This window comes from Vigna umbellata, chromosome 1 (genome assembly GCF_029865625.1).
Source record: "Vigna umbellata cultivar VRB3 chromosome 1, Vumbellata_1.0, whole genome shotgun sequence".
Taxonomy (NCBI): Eukaryota; Viridiplantae; Streptophyta; class Magnoliopsida; order Fabales; family Fabaceae; genus Vigna; species Vigna umbellata.
This window is the reverse complement of record NC_142165.1, coordinates 35,078,668-35,096,789: the sequence shown is the minus strand read 5'-3', so window position 1 is coordinate 35,096,789 and position 18,122 is coordinate 35,078,668. Positions and strand designations below refer to the sequence as shown.

At 40.7% G+C, this 18,122-nt stretch overlaps 1 protein-coding gene across 1 annotated transcript; it reads right to left on the bottom strand.

Moving 5' to 3' along the window:
• Positions 1 to 775: 775 nt before the first annotated feature.
• LOC148205232 (uncharacterized) lies at positions 776 to 9,358 on the bottom strand. The gene is made up of 2 exons (XM_088103959.1): positions 9,130 to 9,358; positions 776 to 2,676 (listed from the first exon to the last, which is right to left on the bottom strand). The coding sequence occupies exons 1-2, from the start codon at positions 9,356 to 9,358 to the stop codon at positions 776 to 778; spliced, it is 2,130 nt and encodes a 709-aa protein (XP_087960085.1).
• Between the last annotated feature and the right edge of the window lie 8,764 nt (positions 9,359 to 18,122).

The window sequence follows — 18,122 nt, the reverse complement described above, 5'->3', positions numbered from 1 at the left end:
GTAACGGGAAATTATCCTTCGAACTTGCACGATTCAAATCACGATAGTCAACACACATTCGAACCTTCCCATCCTTCTTAGGCACTGGTACAACATTCGCTACCCATTGTGGGTATCTTGCCACGGCCAAAAATCCTGCGTCAAATTGCTTTTGGACTTCTTCTTTAATTTTTAGGGACATTTCCGGCTTCATTCTTCTCAATTTTTGCTTGACTGGAGGGCATTCTGGCTTGAGTGGGAGTCTATGCTGCACAATATCGGTATCTAGACCCGGCATGTCATTGTAAGACCACGCGAATACATCTTTAAACTCCTTCAACAGGACACGCAATCTTTCCCTCACCTCCGTTTTCATACTAGTACCGATTTTCACCTCCTTTATCTCATCATTTTCCCCCAAGTTGAGTATTTCAATCTCCTCCTGATGGGGTTTTATCTCCTTAGATTCTTGTTCCACTAATCTCAACAGTTCTGGAGAGGGTTCCACATCATCTTCGAAATCATCTTCCGTATTATCGATAGGGTGTTCAAAATTAGGAATATCGACATTGTTATTTTCAAAACTTTCATTGTCACGTCTGCATTATTTAAATTTATGAAAAAAAAGGAATAAATAAAAAAGGAAAAAAGATGACTAATGCGAAATGATGATAAAAACAAACACGATTCGATTATCACGCTGAGCACAAAAACTAAACGTCAACCCGTAAGTCATGAATCCTAAAGCCCCGGGTGAAGCTATAGGATTACTTAAAACTATTACATTTTATTCAAATTAAGCATCACGGGTAAACTCAGAGTTCCAATTGTTGAGTGGTGCATCTAGGGAGCCGGCCCGCACGAAACTTGAGCATTCAAAGCTATCTTCATCCTCCATGGCTGTTATATGGCCCGCGTTGATCCAACCAGCACTACGAAATTTCTCCTTGATGTCACGAATACGAATCTTTTCCACCCTGGGCTCACGCCTTTCTACACGAGCTAGACCGCGCTCTCTCCTTTCTTCCATCAGCCTTCTCGTTTTGTAAGGAAAGGGAGACAGCGCCCGGATGATGACAGACGACTTTTCTTCAGCCTCTGGCGCAAGGGTGGTTCTAGTGAAATAGATCACCAACGGCTCAGGCAGAGTTACGTCGGATTCTCCACCAATCTGTGTAAACACTTCCCCCTCCTTACCCTTGTAGCATACTTGCATCAAACCCCGATCCAGCAGGTCTTGCAGAACATACTCAAATTCACCACATTCCTCCATAGAGTGTCCATCATCCGGATGAAGCGCGCATGTTACATCCTCGTCATAATCACCTTTTAAAAGGCCCACCTTTATCAGCGCCTTGAAGATAAACTTTCTGGAACTTCGGATTCCACCCGCGTCCCTTATCAACTCATGTTTTCCATCCTCGATGGCATTCGTCGAGGCACTCCCGTGCCCAGAAAGTGGGTTAGTCTCAATGCTGGGTTTATCTTCTTGAAACTTTAACCACCCAGAGTCGATTAGAGTCTGTACTTTGTGTTTAAAAGCCAGACACCTCTCAGTTGAGTGACCAACACCTCCCCCATGGTAACTACATTTGGCCTCTGCATCATAACCCCTGGGATACGGAGGTTGCATGGGCTTCATTGGACAAATAGCAACCAAACCCCTTTGGACGAGTTGGGGTAACAATTCTGTGTAAGTTGTAGGGATAGGGGTGAAATTAACAAATTGGTTCCTTCTTGGGTAAGTATTTTGGCCCGCATTCTGATTTGGACCTGCAATTGCCCCAGCTCTCCAAGTATCAGTTGGGGGCAATGGCGGTTGATAATACCCTTGTTGTTGTTGAGGCCTGGCTTGATGAGCGAACGCCGCATTAGCTGCAAGAGGGGGTTGCCCCAAGTATGGTCGGAAGCTATGAGCGGGAGCTTGACCTCTCCATACAGGCATTGCTGATGCCGCATGCACATCCCCTTCCTTCTTCTTTCCCGCATTGAAATTGGTTTTTTTGTAATTTGCAGTTGCGGGCGAACTGTATGCAATTTTCCCACTTTTAACCCCAATTTCTATCCTTTCGCCTATTATAATGATATCAGCGAAATTGGCAGACACGTTCCCGACCATGTGCTCGTAAAATGGTGGCTGGAGAGTGTTCACAAACATTGCCACCATTTCTCTATCATACAAAGGTGGTTCGACTTGTGCAGCTAACTCTCTCCACCGTTGGGCATATTCCTTGAAAGTTTCGTTGTCCTTCTTTGACATATTTTGCAGCTGTAAACGATCTGGTGCAACATGTGTATTGTATATGTACTGCTTCACAAAAGCATCAGCCAAGTCTGCCCAACAACGAATACGAGTCGGCTCCAAATGAGTATACCAGTTTAATGCTACTCCAGCCAAACTATCTTGAAAAACATGGATGAGCAGCTGCTCGTCATAAGCATATGCAGCCATCTTTCTGCAAAACATGGTTAGATGGCTCTTTGGGCATGTATTTCCCTTATACTTCTCAAAATCTGGCGCTTTGAACTTATGTGGTATTTTGACGCCAGGAACCAAGCTCAATCTAGAAACATCCCCAAATCCATAACTTTCATACCCCTCCACAGCCCTCAATCTTGCCTCTAGGCTCTCCAGTTTATCTTTCGCCCCATCAACATTACTAATTACCCCCTGAAACGAGGTATGTGGTGCAGCCCCTGTAGAAAAGCCCTCTCCGGTAATCACAGGCGGCACCGGAGTTACTCGTATTCCATCAGACATGCTTGCATGCATTCCTTCATTTATCATGGGTGCGGACATTACAACAGGTCCCTAAATACTGATTGGCGGTATGTTGACAGTGGTAGGGAAAGAGAATGAAGCCTGCTCCCCTTCTGTGTATTCTCCCACAGGTGGGGTGTAACCTGGAGGTAATCCATACATTGGGAACGGAACAGATTGGCTCCCAAAACTGAACACCGGAGGGTAATATTGAGTACTTCCCTCAACTTGCGCAGGCGTCGCCCCTCCCGTAGTCTTCAGGGCTTCGAGAGCCGCCAAAATCTGGGCCATCTGATCCTTCAACTGGTTGACATCGGCCTTAATAGATTTGTGTGACTGCTCCCAATTCTCCATGACCTTCGAGTTAGCTCTGGTCCTGTACGGATGTCGTGGAAAATTTGTCGTTGTTTTCTCACTTGTACTGCTGATTATTATTTTTTTTTTATTAAATTAAATTAGATAAGGATGAAAAATGCAAAACAAAAGAAAACATGATGCATGCTAGTGATAAGTGGAAATCACAGGATAACGATGACAATACTGATGGAAAATTAACACAAGCCGATACCAACAAACATCCCTTATCTTTCATTTAAAGGAAATTTGATCCATTACATAGTCTAAGGAACAAAACACATAATTCCGATGTACATCAATCCCGCGCCCGGGCAATGAAAGATTTCATTTCTCCCACCAACCATTTACAATGATTAATAAACAATTCTATTTCCGCTGGTGAGTTACAAAAATGAGTGCTTGCTTCAGCATTCGACACCATCCTGGGGATGTCTTCAATTGCCCCGTTTGCCAAAGCAGCCAACTGAGAGAATCTTTCCTTCCAGTGCTTTACAGCCATTTCTTGCTCGGCGATGTGCTCTTCCATTCGCTTTATCAAGGCCTGATGCCTTTCTTCAAAATCTATCGATCTCCATCGCTTCTCCTGTTCCTCGATATATTCCTCCATTTGTTTTATCAGAGTTCGATGCTCTTCCTCTGCTTCTGTTAGCTTCCAACGCTCCCTATTCATATCCGCCTCAAACGACATGGCCATCTCTTTCATCTCATGCCCCGCTTTTTCTATCTGAATCTGCGCTTCTCTTAATCTCTTCAGGGCTTCTCGTTTATCTCTTTTGGCTTCTTCGTAGAGGTGCTTCCACTCCTTTCCCTCTTCTAAAGCCACCTTCTTCTCATTTACCCTCATGGATAACTCCTTACTCGCGGCAGCTAGATCCTGTTTCACTCGAAACGTGTAATCCCTCTCAGCCTTCTGGTTTTTGACAAGGTTTTCATAAGCCCGCGACTTTTCTTCATTATCATTTTTCATATCCACAAGATCATTACGCGCCCTTTGTAATTCGTTTTCCAACCTAGCATTCCTAATTTTCAATTTCTCCATCTCAGCTTTTAGTTGTTGCACCTCTTCACTTTCTGGAGCTTGGGATGGTCCTTCACTAGCTGATTGATCCTTGATCGGCTTGAAAGGCAGCTTGACTACTTTCACTCTCTCCAGAATCCAGGTGTGATAACTAATACTGCTATCCACTACTCCATCCCTCAAGTCCTTCTCTGCTCGAACAACATTTTCCCAGGCGCTTTTAATCTTTCTTAACAGTTCGATGAAATGCCCGTCTTCGTAATAAATGAGTAGGGTAGCAAGGTAATCTGATGAAGGTGCCCCTTTCATGGGATGCCCAAATTGTCTTTGCACCAAAAGGGGGTTGTAATTGATACAGTACCGGGCACCTATGAGAGGCACATTAGGAAAACTACCACAATGTTGTATAGCCAGTTTATTTCCAAGCCAAGGAAGGCGCCATTTTATACTTCTTTCGCTCAAGCCGGCAAGGAATTGGGCCCAATCGTTTCCTCCTTTACCTTTAAGCCCTTGGTGTGACAAAGTCTCCGATAGACTCTTGACGTCGACCATCTCCTTAAACACGCGTGTTGTCATCCATGTATACAACGCCGGTAAGCAACAAAGAATCTTCTTTCCCTTTCTCTCATGGCAAAAACTTAAAGTCCCATAAACATCTGCAAGAACTGCTGTTACAAGATTCTCTGATCTGGTTTTACTCGCCACGAAGACGTCTATCGCGGTGTAATCCACAAATTCTTCTATTTTGGGAAACAAGACAATGCCATATATGGTGAGGGCTAATACATCCATGAAAGTTTCCCAATCCTCTTTATCAGCCAGATGATGTAAATACTGCTCTAGATATCCCTGTGATAACCCATGCACTTGATTCCTCATCATCATCCTGTCTTCAAGCTCCTTGGGATGTAATTTCATGATGGTAGCAATAGTGGGTATAGAGGCATGATGCTCTAAATGTTGACAGGGAGTGGTGCCCTCCAATGGCAAACCCAAGATATGCTCGAACTCCTCTATGGTTGGCGCCAACTGAAAGTCTTGAAATGTGAAACATCGAAGCGGAGAGTCATAATATTGTGCCAAGGCTGTGATAGCGGGTATTTGTACTTCAACCTCCATTAAATTCAACAAATTTCTATATCTTCTCTGAAAGGTTTCTCTCTTTATAGTCTTAAGCCTTTTGCCCAAGTTTATCAGCCCGGTCAAGTTTCCAACATGGGTCCTTAGACTATACTTCTTTCTTAAATCGGAAGAGTCGGTATGCCGTGTAGCATCGGATCTTGTGTTAACATCCATCTCGTATGAAGTCAAGTAGGTACCTGTGATTTCCCTTAAAATTAACATGTTACTAAATGATGTATGAATATGATGCATGATAATAAAATAACATGACAAAACAAAACACATGCATGGTATGAAATGTAATATCATAAAAAAACGAACAGCGTGAGGGTTACAGAAGCATATATTCCTCCCATCGTGCCCTAACAAAGGTTCACTGCTTTGAGTTCAAGGTCAAGTATATGCAATCTCACAAGGATGGTTCCCTGAACCTAAAGGTCAAAGGTTACTAGAGCTATGGCCCCCTTCATAGCATTTCCACAACAGTCGAGTAATCAACTAGGTGTGAAAACACATATGAAGAGAACAGACTCTAGCTGGAGTTCTCACGATAGCCAAACAGGAAGTACATCCCAGAGTGACACCGCTACACAACTCCTCTAATTCTAAGCTACGCTCAGACCCGGGTATAGGGCCTCACTCATGATATGCCAAAAGTGTGTGTGTGAAGGGAGGAAATTATGCACACCCAAACCCTCACCTGCAAAACAACCAGAAAAAATTCCCAGGCAGATATAAACATATTGTCTACCCTAGGGTTCAATATTCCACAGTTATTGCAGTTATTCCAAATATCCAGCACAAATAGAGAAAAGGGAAAGAAAAACACAAAGCAAAACCACATCGAATTCGCGCATTTAATTAAATGGCTCGACTCTCTAACATCCCCAGTGAAGTCGCCATCTGTCGCAACCGGAATCGCGACGGGACGACTATCCAAATAAGAAACGGGTTTTGAAAAGAGATTTGGAGTCGCCACCATAGTTTATTATGGAAAACTACGGAAAAAACCACAATACGATAAGACACAGTCCGCGAAAACCAGATTCTGGGTTCGGGAGTCGGTTACGTGTAGGGAAGGTATTAGCACCCTACAACGCCTGCCCTAAGGCAGTACCTTTAACTAAATACGCGAATTTGATGTGGGTTTCAAAATGTTTAACTATCCCTAAAATAAAAATAAAAATAAACAAAATATATTTTTTAGTTTTTTTTGGGCCCGACAAGGATTGACCTTGCTCCTACGTATTCTCATTCAAAATGAGAAATCAGGGTTACGTAGTTCTAGCTAAAAGATTGTTTGTTGTTTGGAAAAGCAGATGTTTTTAATTTTTGGAGATTTTATATTTTTAATATTTTCGAGAAAAAGAAGGTAACGAGTACTAGGCCGACGCGAACGGTCGCACGAGTACTCATTCCTTTAAAATGATATTTAAATACTTTTAATTATTTTTGAAAAGAGAGATAACGATATTAAGCACTAGGCCGATGCGAACGATCACACGAGCACTCATACCGTTATCTACTTATTTAGGAAAACTTAAGGGTATTGAGTGCTAGGCTGATGCGGACGATCGCACGAGCACACATACCATTATTTACTTATTTAGGAAAACTTGAGAGTATTGAGTGCTAGGCTGATGCGGACGATCGCACGAGCACTCATACCCTCGTTTAATATTACGTAAATAAGAGCGAAAAGTATTGAACACTAGGACGATGCGAACGATCACACGAGTGTTCAACCTTTAAACGTATTTTTGAAATTTTATTTAAGAAAAGAAGAAAAAGGTTTTTAGCACAAGGACGACGCGAGCGGTCACACGTGTACTTAACCTTCAAAACCTAATTTTTATGTAAATTTATTTAAGGAAGAAGAAAAAGGTTTTTAGCACAAGGAAGACGCGAGCGGTCACACGTGTGCTTAAACCTTTAAAACATATTTTTGTAAATTTTATTTAAAGAAGAAGAAAAAGGTTTTTAGCACAAGGAAGACGCGAGCGGTCACACGTGTGCTTAACCCTTTAAAACATATTTTTGTAAATTTTATTTAAAGAAGAAGAAAAGGTTTTTAGCACAAGGACGACGCGAGCGGTCACACGTGCGCTTAAACCTTTATATATTTTTGTAATATTATTTAAAGAAGAAGAAAAGGTTTTTAGCACAAGGACGACGCAAGCGGTCACACGTGCGCTTAAACCTTTATATATTTTTGTAAATTCTTTTTAATTAAACTATAAATATTGTATTATTAAATATATATTTTAAAATAAGTAGATATTTAAAATAAATAAATAGAATAAAATAAGACAATAAAGAAAAATAAAATAAACAAACAAAAAAAGAAATGGGAGAGGTTGAACGAACATTGGGGACAGTATCAGAATAACGAGCGTTCGTTAGGTAAAGAACGAACGTTCGTTGGGGGAGAGGACGAACGTCCATTGGGGAACATAACGGACGGACGTTTAAAAATGTGCACTGAAACGACGAACGTTCGTTGCAAGAAACGAACGTTCGTTGGGGAAGATATCGGACGTTGTAAAGGGCACAAAATGACGAGCGTTCGCAAGGAGAGGACGAACGAACATTGTTGAAATGACGAGCGTTCGTTAAGAGACAAAACGAACGGACGTTGTTGAAATTACAAACGGACATTGGGAACGAAGGCTGAATGACGAGCGCTCGTTGTGGAAATGGCGAACGAACGCTTGGAACGAAAGCTTGATAACGAGCGCTCATTCAAGAAATGTGGCGAACGGACGTTTTGAACGAAAGCAAAATAACGAGCGCTTGGATCGAAAGCAAAATAACGAGCGCTCATTGGTAAAGATAGTGAACGGACGTTCAAAAATGCAAGCTTAAGGACGAACGCTCGTTGTATGAAAAGACGAACGGACGTTCAAAAATTGAAGCTTAAGAACGAACGTTCGTTATTGAAATGGCGAACGGACGTTCAAAAATGGATGCTTAAGGACGAACGTTCGTTATTGTCATGACGAACGGACGTTCAAATGTGGAAGCTTAAGGACGAACGGTCGTTCGTTTGTATAACGAACGCTCGTTAGGTAGAAGCTGAGCGAACGGTCAAAAAAGCTTAAGTTTTAACGAACGCTCGTTTGTTTGGATAACGAGCGTTCGTTGTGGGGGAATGGTGAACGGACGCCAACTAACGAGCGCTCCAAAAAAGGCCCAATGCACCAGACGTACGCCCATTTCTGGGCTTGGCCCAGTCCAATGCTTTCTAACCTAGAATTTTCTAGGGGTTCAGGAGGTTCATCCTCATTCCCACTCCCCAGCTCACGTCTTCTCTGACCCAAGGTCCCCAGCTCTGCACCACGAACTCACCACCGCCTCTACCATAACCGGCCACCGTCACTTCAAACAGAACGCGCCTTAGCCTCGCCGGCGACACCTCGCGCCACCAGAACCACCACCAGCCACGACGTCACCGTCTCCGCCTTTCTCTTTTCGACAACAGCAATTCTCAGGGAGGGTCCTCCTCCGCGTTCATCTCCACGGCCACCAGATTCCCTTTCAACAGCCCGGGCTGCCGGGACTCAACGCCGTCGCGCCCCTAACCTCACCGGTGCCATCAACGCCACTCTTCTTCTTCCCCATTCGAGGATTTTCTCGAATGCCAAATGCTCCCCGCAACACCACTTTTCTTCTCTGCCTCTCCTAATCTTTATTGTTTATTGATTGATTTTAATGTTGATTGAATCTTGTCCATTTGGTATCGGAAACGATGAGTGCGTAGTGTGCATATGAGCATGAGTGGGATAGATGATTCTGTGACAATGGTATATGGGCTGGCGAGACAGGGGTGCATGGAGTTTATGCAGTAAGCATACATGATGAATCTGGATGCACAGGTGAAACAGAGACTTACCTGTAGTTATGGCCGTCGCTATCGCTCTGTATCCGATGACCTTCTCTAGCTTTTCGTCTTCTCTGCCTGTGCCAATGGTGAGTCTGAATGATGATTCCCCAATGATGGTCCTCGTGTGCTCTTTTTCCTTTTTTTCTCTCTCTGATCCAACCAAATCCTCTGCTCCCAAAATCTTGGAAAAATATTCTTTTCTAACAACCTGCCCCCCTCCTTCAGACACGCATCCCATACCATTTCCCACGTTTTCCTCTTTTTCTATTTTTTTTACTTTTTTATTTATTATTATTATTATTTTTTCAATTTTATTTTATTTTTTAATTATTTTTAATTTTAAGTTTATTTCTCAAATTTTTTTTACTATTTTGATTAATTGACTTTATTAAAACGAATTGCAGATAAGAAAAACAGAAATTGAATTAAAAGCAAAAATCTAAATACATAAAAATAGAATAAAACAAAAAGGTGAAATAAAATAAAAGAAAAATAATAAAAACATTTATTTACAACCCGGACAAAATTGAGTGTTGACAGGCGCCAAAAACTTGATGGACAAATTTATGATCACCAAAATATGATGTCACAAACTTGTTTAACAATCGGCAAGTATGACCGAATCGTTTCAAGTAATAAACTCGGTAAGACCAAGTATCGTTCTCCCAAAGGACTCACGGCCTAGTTTAGTTATGTGATTTGTTGATTAGCTAAGACTTAAGAACAAAATAATTGGAGTTTAATATGCAAAAGACGAAAATAAACATGTATGCATGAGGTTGATCAATGGCTAAAACAAAAGACAAGCACTTTCAATGAAATATATTGATGAATATGTTGTTGGGGGTCAATTTCATCTTATCCACTCTCATATATTTTAGGAATTCAACATTCAAGTCATCATTGTTAATGCCACTCTCTAAATTACCTTTCAAGAAGGCTTCTCCCTGATTACGAGTTCATACAATTCCTAGCATTCCTAATAATTAGTTTTTTTAGCACAGGAGCTTAAGGCAACCAATATACTATTGGGAGAAATTCCCCGGATCTAGACTTCCCCGTACGTTCCCGTATCGAAAAAATCAATAATCATGCATTGAATGAGTTAAACAAAGCAAGCATTAAGCAAAGCGGAAAAACCCTAACTAATGATGAAAGAAAGCATAAATCTTAGATTAAGATGCAAGCACAAATTCCATATATGAGAGCTTCAAAAGATTACATTGATTCCCCAACAAACATACAAGGTTTAGTTCACCATATTCATGGTGAACCTAGATGAACAATAATGAAAGAATGAAAGAGATAGAAAAACCCGAGAAAGAGAAGAGGAGAGCTGTCACCATCTCACAATCTACCCCAAGGGGTGGAAGAGAGAGTGTTTGCTTCGTTTCTGCCAAAGATACAAACTCTAGGACGTCCTACAGCTTATATACTATTCCAAAAATACAAAAAAATTAGGCCCAAGCCCATAAAAGTGCCAAAAAAACAGTCCAAGCCCATTTAGAATGGCGCTCAGCGGTACTAGCGGTTGATCCATTTTGCCCCCCAGCTGCTGTTTTGCCCCTCAGCGGTGATTTCGGCACCTGAAAACTGCCGCTCAGCGCCAAATTTCCGCTCAGCGCCACTCGGTCAGACTTTTTCTGCGTTCTGGTTGGTTTTTCAGCATTCTGGTTGACTGGTTGACTTTTCTGGTTGACTGGTTGACTTTTCTGGTTGACTGGTTGACTTTTCTGGTTTCTGGTTGACTTTTCAGCACTCCAATCATTCGGTATTTCAATTCTTCTTTCAAATCATTCAATTAGCCTACAAAATGAAGGGAATCTTGCACAAAACCATTAAATGCACTTTCAACTCTCTTATTCTCAAAACTAAAGCAAAAATATGAGTTCAAGCTAGTTTCTAAGTCTTAAAGGTTGCTTTTGGTATCAAATTTAAGCATAAAAATAACAGTTTTTCAACCGTTATCAAGGAGAAGAAATTCCTAGAGACTGGAAGAAAAGAAGACTCCAACTTGGCACACCTGTTAGAATCAAGAACAAGTTGTGGGTTGTGAAGGGCTTTAAAGAGAAGGAGATGATAGAGATAGAGTCTCCATGTTATAGAAGAACCAAAACAGTTCAAAGGAAACAGCTGAGGAGTTGGTGGAATGACAACATCAACTACAAAGAAGATGGAACTTGAACTTTATTGGGTCAAGCTAATGACATTAAAAGAGCGCTTGCTGGGAGGCAACCCAGTGAATTTAAAAACTTTTGATTTGGTTTTGTAATTTTTTTTAATTTGTGAACATTATTTCTGTATTTATTTTGTTGGATATAGCATCTACTGAAGGATGCTAGGTGGTTAAGTATCTCCTGAAGGATACAATGGCAGTAACACCTACTGATGGGTGTTGGTGGATTTTGGGTCAGGCTCGTGACGTTAAACAAGCGCTACCTGGGAGGCAACCCAGTTGATTGAATATTTCTGTTTGTTTGTTTTAGTTAGGGTTTGCATAAGCATTTTGAACATTGAATTGCAGGGAGCCAGTGAGGGGCATGTCTAGGAGGCACGTAAGTTAAGAAAAGAAGGAGAAGAGCACTTCACGAAAGTGCCGCTGAGCGGTACTCTCGCAGAATGGGGTTTTAGTTCCCCTTAGCGGGACCCGAGCCCATTAGGGTATTTTTAAACCCTAAGCTGCGCATTCTTTCACACTTTCAGACTTTTCTTTGCACAAACACTCCCACATACCTTCTCCAAGGTTTTCCACATCTTTTCACTCTTCCCTCTTAAGAAAATTTCTCTTCCACTCACTTTTTCACTAGTGTGCCATCAAAGTTTGGGGTTGGAAGAGAGCATTCTAGCTTGGAAGCATTCTCATTGCATCTAGTATCTCCACCCAAGTAAGTAAAATGCATTTCGTTCATTCTAGGGTTTTTGATTTTGAATATGATTGTCAAAGCATGAAGATTTAGGGGTTTTGATTTCTTTGCATGATTTGATGATATATTTGATGTTTGAACCGATTAAACTGCATGATTATGAACTGGAAAACTGAAAATTGCATTTGGGTGGAGTTAGGAAAGCTTTAAAACAGGTTTTTCAAAAATCTGCAGAGTTACCGCTGAGGGGTAAACTGCCGCTGAGCGGCACTCTGCCAGATTTGATTTTTCTGGTTTTGTGTGATCTGGAATGTGGTACTGGTGGCGCTGAGGGGAATTCTGGCCCTCAACGGTGGTTTAGCTTCGAAAGGAGTTGTGTTTTGTGTTTTACTAATGATTAACATCATGTTCTGTGGTTTTGTGTGTGTTTTGAATGTAGGAATGGCATCCTCATCAGGAAAAAGATTGAAAACCATGGCAACCAAGAGAAAGGAAAAGGAACCAGAGCAACCCCATTCTAGCAGGTTCCTCTCTAGGAAACATGAGAAGCACTTTAAAGTGGTTCAGGACAGGAGACTTCTGATGGAGAGAAAGGTTGGAATGATACCTAACCTTGCTCCTCAATTTGGAGAGCAAATTTTAGGGAATGACTGGGGAAAGCTAGCCACTTATCCTGCACCTGCCAACATAGCTGTGGTTAAGGAATTTTACACCAATGCAAAGAAGATTGGTGATTATCCAGCTGAGAATTATTTGGGCTATGTTAGAGGCCATGCTATCAGGTATGATCCTGATTCAATTAATAACTTTCTGGACACTGTATGGGCTGGTGAGCAGTGCCAGTTTGCTCTTTGCATGGAGGAAGGTGTTGATTATGAGGATGTGGAGAGAGTACTGTGTATACCTGGAGGACACTTCCAAAGGAATAGATCTGGCTTAGTGGTTAACATTAGGAGGACGGATTTGACTCCTCTTGCAAAGTATTGGATGGCGTTTTCTCATGCCAACATTCAACCATGTTCACATGTGTCAGATATTACTCTCAGCAGGGCATTTTTCATTTATTGTGCTATCAGAAATTTGAATGTTAATATTGGGCAGGTGATAGTTGATGAGATTAGTGTGTGCGCTAATACTTCAAACAACAAAGCACCACTAGGACATCCTTCTTTGATCACGCACCTTTGCAAGATAGCTGGGGTGGACACTTCTGCTCCACCTTTTGAGAGGCCAAGAAAAGCTATTGATGAGGCCTACTATAGACAGTACTGTGGAGGTGATGATGAAGCTCAGCCAGTTCCACCACGCCGTGCTTGTAGAGAGAGAGGGCCAGCACAGAGCCAGACATCTGCTGAGACACATGAAGCAGAGCCATTCCAGATGAGGGACATGTATATGTCTCTTATAGGGGCTCAGTTGCAGTCCATTCACAGAGGGCAGGTGGCCACTGCTGAGATGATTGTGGGGATGTATGATACACCTCCAGCCCACAGGTGGACTATGGATGAATTCCATAATGTGGTAGCTTGGCCAGAGGAGCCAGTGCATGGAGGAGGAGCTGGAGCAGCTGAAGCTTCAGCTAGAGATATGGAAGAAGATGAAGCTGATGAGGATGATGCATTTGAAGATGATGCAGATGAGGAGGAAGAGGAAGATACAGAGGACAGCTCAGATTGATGAGGAGCTGAGATAGAATTTACTGATGAATGCTATCATGTGCTTATGCTTTGTGGTTTAAGTTTTCTGAACTTATTTGTTTTTGTTTTTAGATTAGGGTTTGATGTACTCTATGTTGAAACCTGGTTTCTTGTGATGGTTTGCTATTAACCGTGATTGTGTGATAAGTAATGTGGAATGATGCTTATGATTGATTGATGTTGAGATGATGTGCACATTAAAATGCTTAAACAGGTGATTCACAAGCTTTGTGAACAAATGCATGATATTATGATTGTGATTGTGAAATTAAGCAGGATGTGTATGTCAAATGTGAATGAGCTTATATGTGAGATTTTGAGCTCCAGAGTTGTTATTGTTGAATGCTATTACTTTGAAAGCATGAATGGTTTTGCCCAGGTTTTCTATGATTGAATCAATTGCTTGTTTTGCATCATGTGATCAAGGCCATTTGTTGAAAACCTTTTTATTGGCCAAATTCATAAAATTAGCCCACTAAAAGAGAACACTGTGTGTTCTATCCTTTGAACCCTTAGCCTTGAATATACATTGAAAACCCTTTGATTGAAAAATCTTTACCTTGAGTTAAGTAGAAAATCTTGTGTGGTATTGTTAAATGTTCAAGTTTGGGGTTGTTGGGAAATTATGAAAAGCATTGAGCTAAGAGCTAAAAAAGTAAGAATATGCAAAGAAAAAGAAAAGAAAAGAAAAAGAAGTAAAGCTCAATGCAAAGGCAAAAGAAAGTTGGGAATGAATAAGATGATTGTGTTGTTATGATTCTCTTAACTCAAGGATTTTGTGATCCAGAAAAACCAATTTTCTTGTTAGCCCAGCCACATTATAAGCCATAGAAAAGTCCTTGTGATGATGCATGCTTGTGAATGTTTTTGATTGTGGTAAAATGAAAGGCAAAGCTAATTCATGTAACATTGTGATAGTAGAGTGAATGAGTGATCATCTCTTATACACTTGAGTGTGAGTGAAACACTTGACTTAGTGAGGAAATATCACATGAACACATGAACATCCATGTTTAATTGATTGATCATTAATGAAAATAGCATTTGTTGGAATTTAAATGACTTTGTGAACACTAAAGCATGTGCACATCTTGATTGAACTCTTGGTCATAAGTTTGAGTGAAGTTTTTGCTTATCTTGAAAAGAAGATTTTTGAATGAAGTGAATCATCATATGAATTGGTTTAAAGATAGAGTTACATCTTATTTGCTTGAGGACAAGCAAAGTTTTAAGTTTGGGGTTGTGATAACAGTTGAAAAACTGTTATTTTTATGATTAAAATTGACACTAAAAGCAACCTTCACACTTAGAAATTAGCTTGAAATCATGTTTTTCTTTATATTTTTAGAAATAAGAGAGCTGGACAGGTTTATGCTTGATTTCAGTGTTTTTGTGCAGGTTTTAAGGTGAATTTGGTAAAAGAAGTGAAGAAGGAGAGAGATGAAATCAGAAAAGACAACAAAAAGTGCAAAAGGAGAAGCCGAAGTCACCGCTCAGCGGCAGTTTACCGCTGAGCGGCACTCAGGAGTTTGCGGGAGGTCCGCTGAGGGGCAAAATGGCCGCTGAGGGGAGAAAACAAGTCACGCACTCACCGCTGAGCGGTATTTTACCGCTGAGCGGTACTCTGGAAGTCACGGGAGATCCGCTGAGGGGCAAAATGGCCGCTGAGGGGAGAAAACAAGTCACGCAATCACCGCTGAGCGGTAGTTTACCGCTGAGCGGCACTTTAATGGGCTTGGACTTGACTTTTTGTAATTTACGAATGATACATAAGCTTTAGGGTTTCCTAGGGTTAGGTATCTCTGGCTGGAACGAGGCAAACACTCTCTCTACCACCCCTTTGAAGGAGGATCTTGGATGCTGAGGCTTCCGCTTCACCTTTTTAGGGTTTATTCTTTCATTCTTTCATTGTAATTCATCTAGGTTCACCATGAATATGGTGAACTAACCTCTTTATGTTTGTTGGGGAATCAATGTAGTCTTGTGAAACTCTCATATATGGAATCTGTTTTTACATCTTTTAATTAAGACTTATGCTTTCTTTCATCATTAGTTAGGGTTTTTCCTCTTTGTTTAATGCTTGCATGGTTTAACTCATTCGATGCATGATTATTGGTTTTGTCGATACGGGCACGTACGGGGAAGTCTAGATCCGGGGAATTTCTCCCAATTTTATATTGGTTGTCGTTAAGCTCCTGCACTTATGAACTGATCATTAGGAATGCTAGGAATTGTATGAACTCGTGATTAGGGAGAAGCCTTCTGGAAAGGTACATTAGAGAGTGGCATTAACAATGATGATTTGATCGTTGAATTCCTAAAATATATGAGAGTGGATAAGATGAAATTGAACCCCAACAACATATCCATACATAAATTTCATTGAAAGTGTTTATCTTTTGCTTTTTGCCATTGATCACAAATCATGCATACATGTTTATTTTCTGTCTTGCATTTTAAACCTCAATTAATTCGTTTGTAAGTCTTAATTAATTAAGAAATCACATAACTAAACTAGGCCGTGAGTCCTTTGGGAAGAACGATACTTGGTCTTACCAAGTTTTATTACTTGAACGATTCGGTCATACTTGCCGATTGAAAACAAGTTTGTGACATCATAATTTGGTGTTCATAAATTTGTCCATCATAGCCATGTTGTCAATTAATTCATAGGCTTCCTCTAGAGTCTTGCACTTGATATTGCCTCCAACTAAGGCATCCAACATCAATTTAGTTTGTGAACCAAGACCTCCAAGGAAAAGAATGACTATTGTTGCTTCATCAAAACCATGAGTAGGCGTCTTTCTCAGCAAGCTCTTGTACCTATCCCATCCTTGCCCTAATGTCTCCTCCATGCCTTGCCTGAAAGAAGAGATTTCATGCTTCCCTTTGTTGATCTTTGATTGTGGGAAGTATTTGTTCAAGAATTTTGCAACCACATCTTCCCACTCAGTCAAGCTATTTTCAGGAAAAGAGTTAAACCACAGTTTAGCATTGCCTCCCAGAGAGAAAGGAAACAAGGTTAGTCTAGTAGCATCATCTGACACTCCATTCAGCTTCACAGTATTACAGATCTCATTAAAAGTGGTCAGATGCTCATTTGGACTTTCATGTGACAGTCCATTGAATTGGTTGCTCTTCACTAGATGGATCAACGTAGGCTTCATCTCCATACTTGTGGCATTGACCCTCGGCTTTGCAATGTTTTTAAAATGGTGAGGGCCAACAATTGTTGCATAATCTGCCAAAGTACGTTTACCACCATTGTTGTCCATGCTTTCCTTATCAGATTGTGAGGCCTGTGAAATTTTCTCTAGAGAAGGTTCTCTAGATAATCTATTTCTTATTAGCCTTCTACTAGTCTCAAGTCCTTCAAGAAGAGGTTCAGAACTTTTGTTGCTCCTAGTCCTGACTGTATCCTGCATAAACTAGACACAAAACCCTAGAAAACACTGTTAGCACAAAAACAAAAACAAACGACACAAAACACAAATTAAAAATAAGATAAAAAAATAAAAATAAAAATCAAGTCAAAGTTAATCAAGAATCATACAAATAGAATAGTTTAAACCGTGAGTCTCCGACAATGGCACCAAAAACTTGTTGATAGATCGACTAGTGTACTGAATCGCACAAGTAATATAAAATGGTAAGACCAAGTATCGTGTCCCAAGAGACTCTCGACACTAAACATTCGTGTGATAACTTGATTAATTAAGACTTAAAGAAAACGACATCATTGGTTTCAAATGCAAAAACAGAAAATTAAATATGAATGCAAGTTCATCGATAGCAGAGTAGCACAATGATGAACAAATGTTGTTTAATATGAGATGAGTATGTTGTTGGGGTTAGATTTCGCCAAGTTCCCTCTCATGTATGTAAGAATTCTTCTTTATGCATTAATGTTAACATCACTCACTAAATCACTTAAACCCGATCCCTTGGCGAAATAAGCCTGTCCTTAATCACTAGTTCATGCAATTTCTAGCCTTCCTAGTAATTAAATGTGAAGATCAAGAGCTTTAAGACGACCAAGACTCATACCCTCATCCTTGAGAAATATTACTCTTGGGAGTAATTCAACAAGAACCTGAATTGTAAGAAACCTCCCAGCACTCATGTAATTCAGAAATCATGTTATTGAATGAGTTAAAAAAAAGCAAGCATTGTAACAGATTAATTACTCTGACAATTAATGAAAAAGCATATATTATTAAGAATCAATTCAAATACATGAGAGTTCACAAGGTTACATCATCCCCCAACAACAAATAGAAGTTAGTTCACCATAGACATGGTGAAACTAGATGAATAATGGAGAAGAATGAGATAAGAAAACCCTAAAAATTGAAGGCGGGAGCTCCCACATCCAAATCCGCCTCGAGAGAGTGAAAGAGTGTGCTGCTGCGCTCCTCCTGCCAAAGATACAAAACCTAGG

What these genes read in the sequence shown, in the direction of transcription:
- LOC148205232 (XM_088103959.1), bottom strand. Translation starts at nt 9,358, where the DNA reads ATGGGATGCGTGTCTGAAGGAGGGGGGCAGGTTGTTAGAAAAGAATAT. An exon ending in AGCGACGGCCATAACTACAG is followed by an intron (nt 2,677 to 9,129) that starts GTAAGTCTCTGT and finishes GCTTTTCTACAG; the next exon opens with GGGCTGCACCACATACCTCG.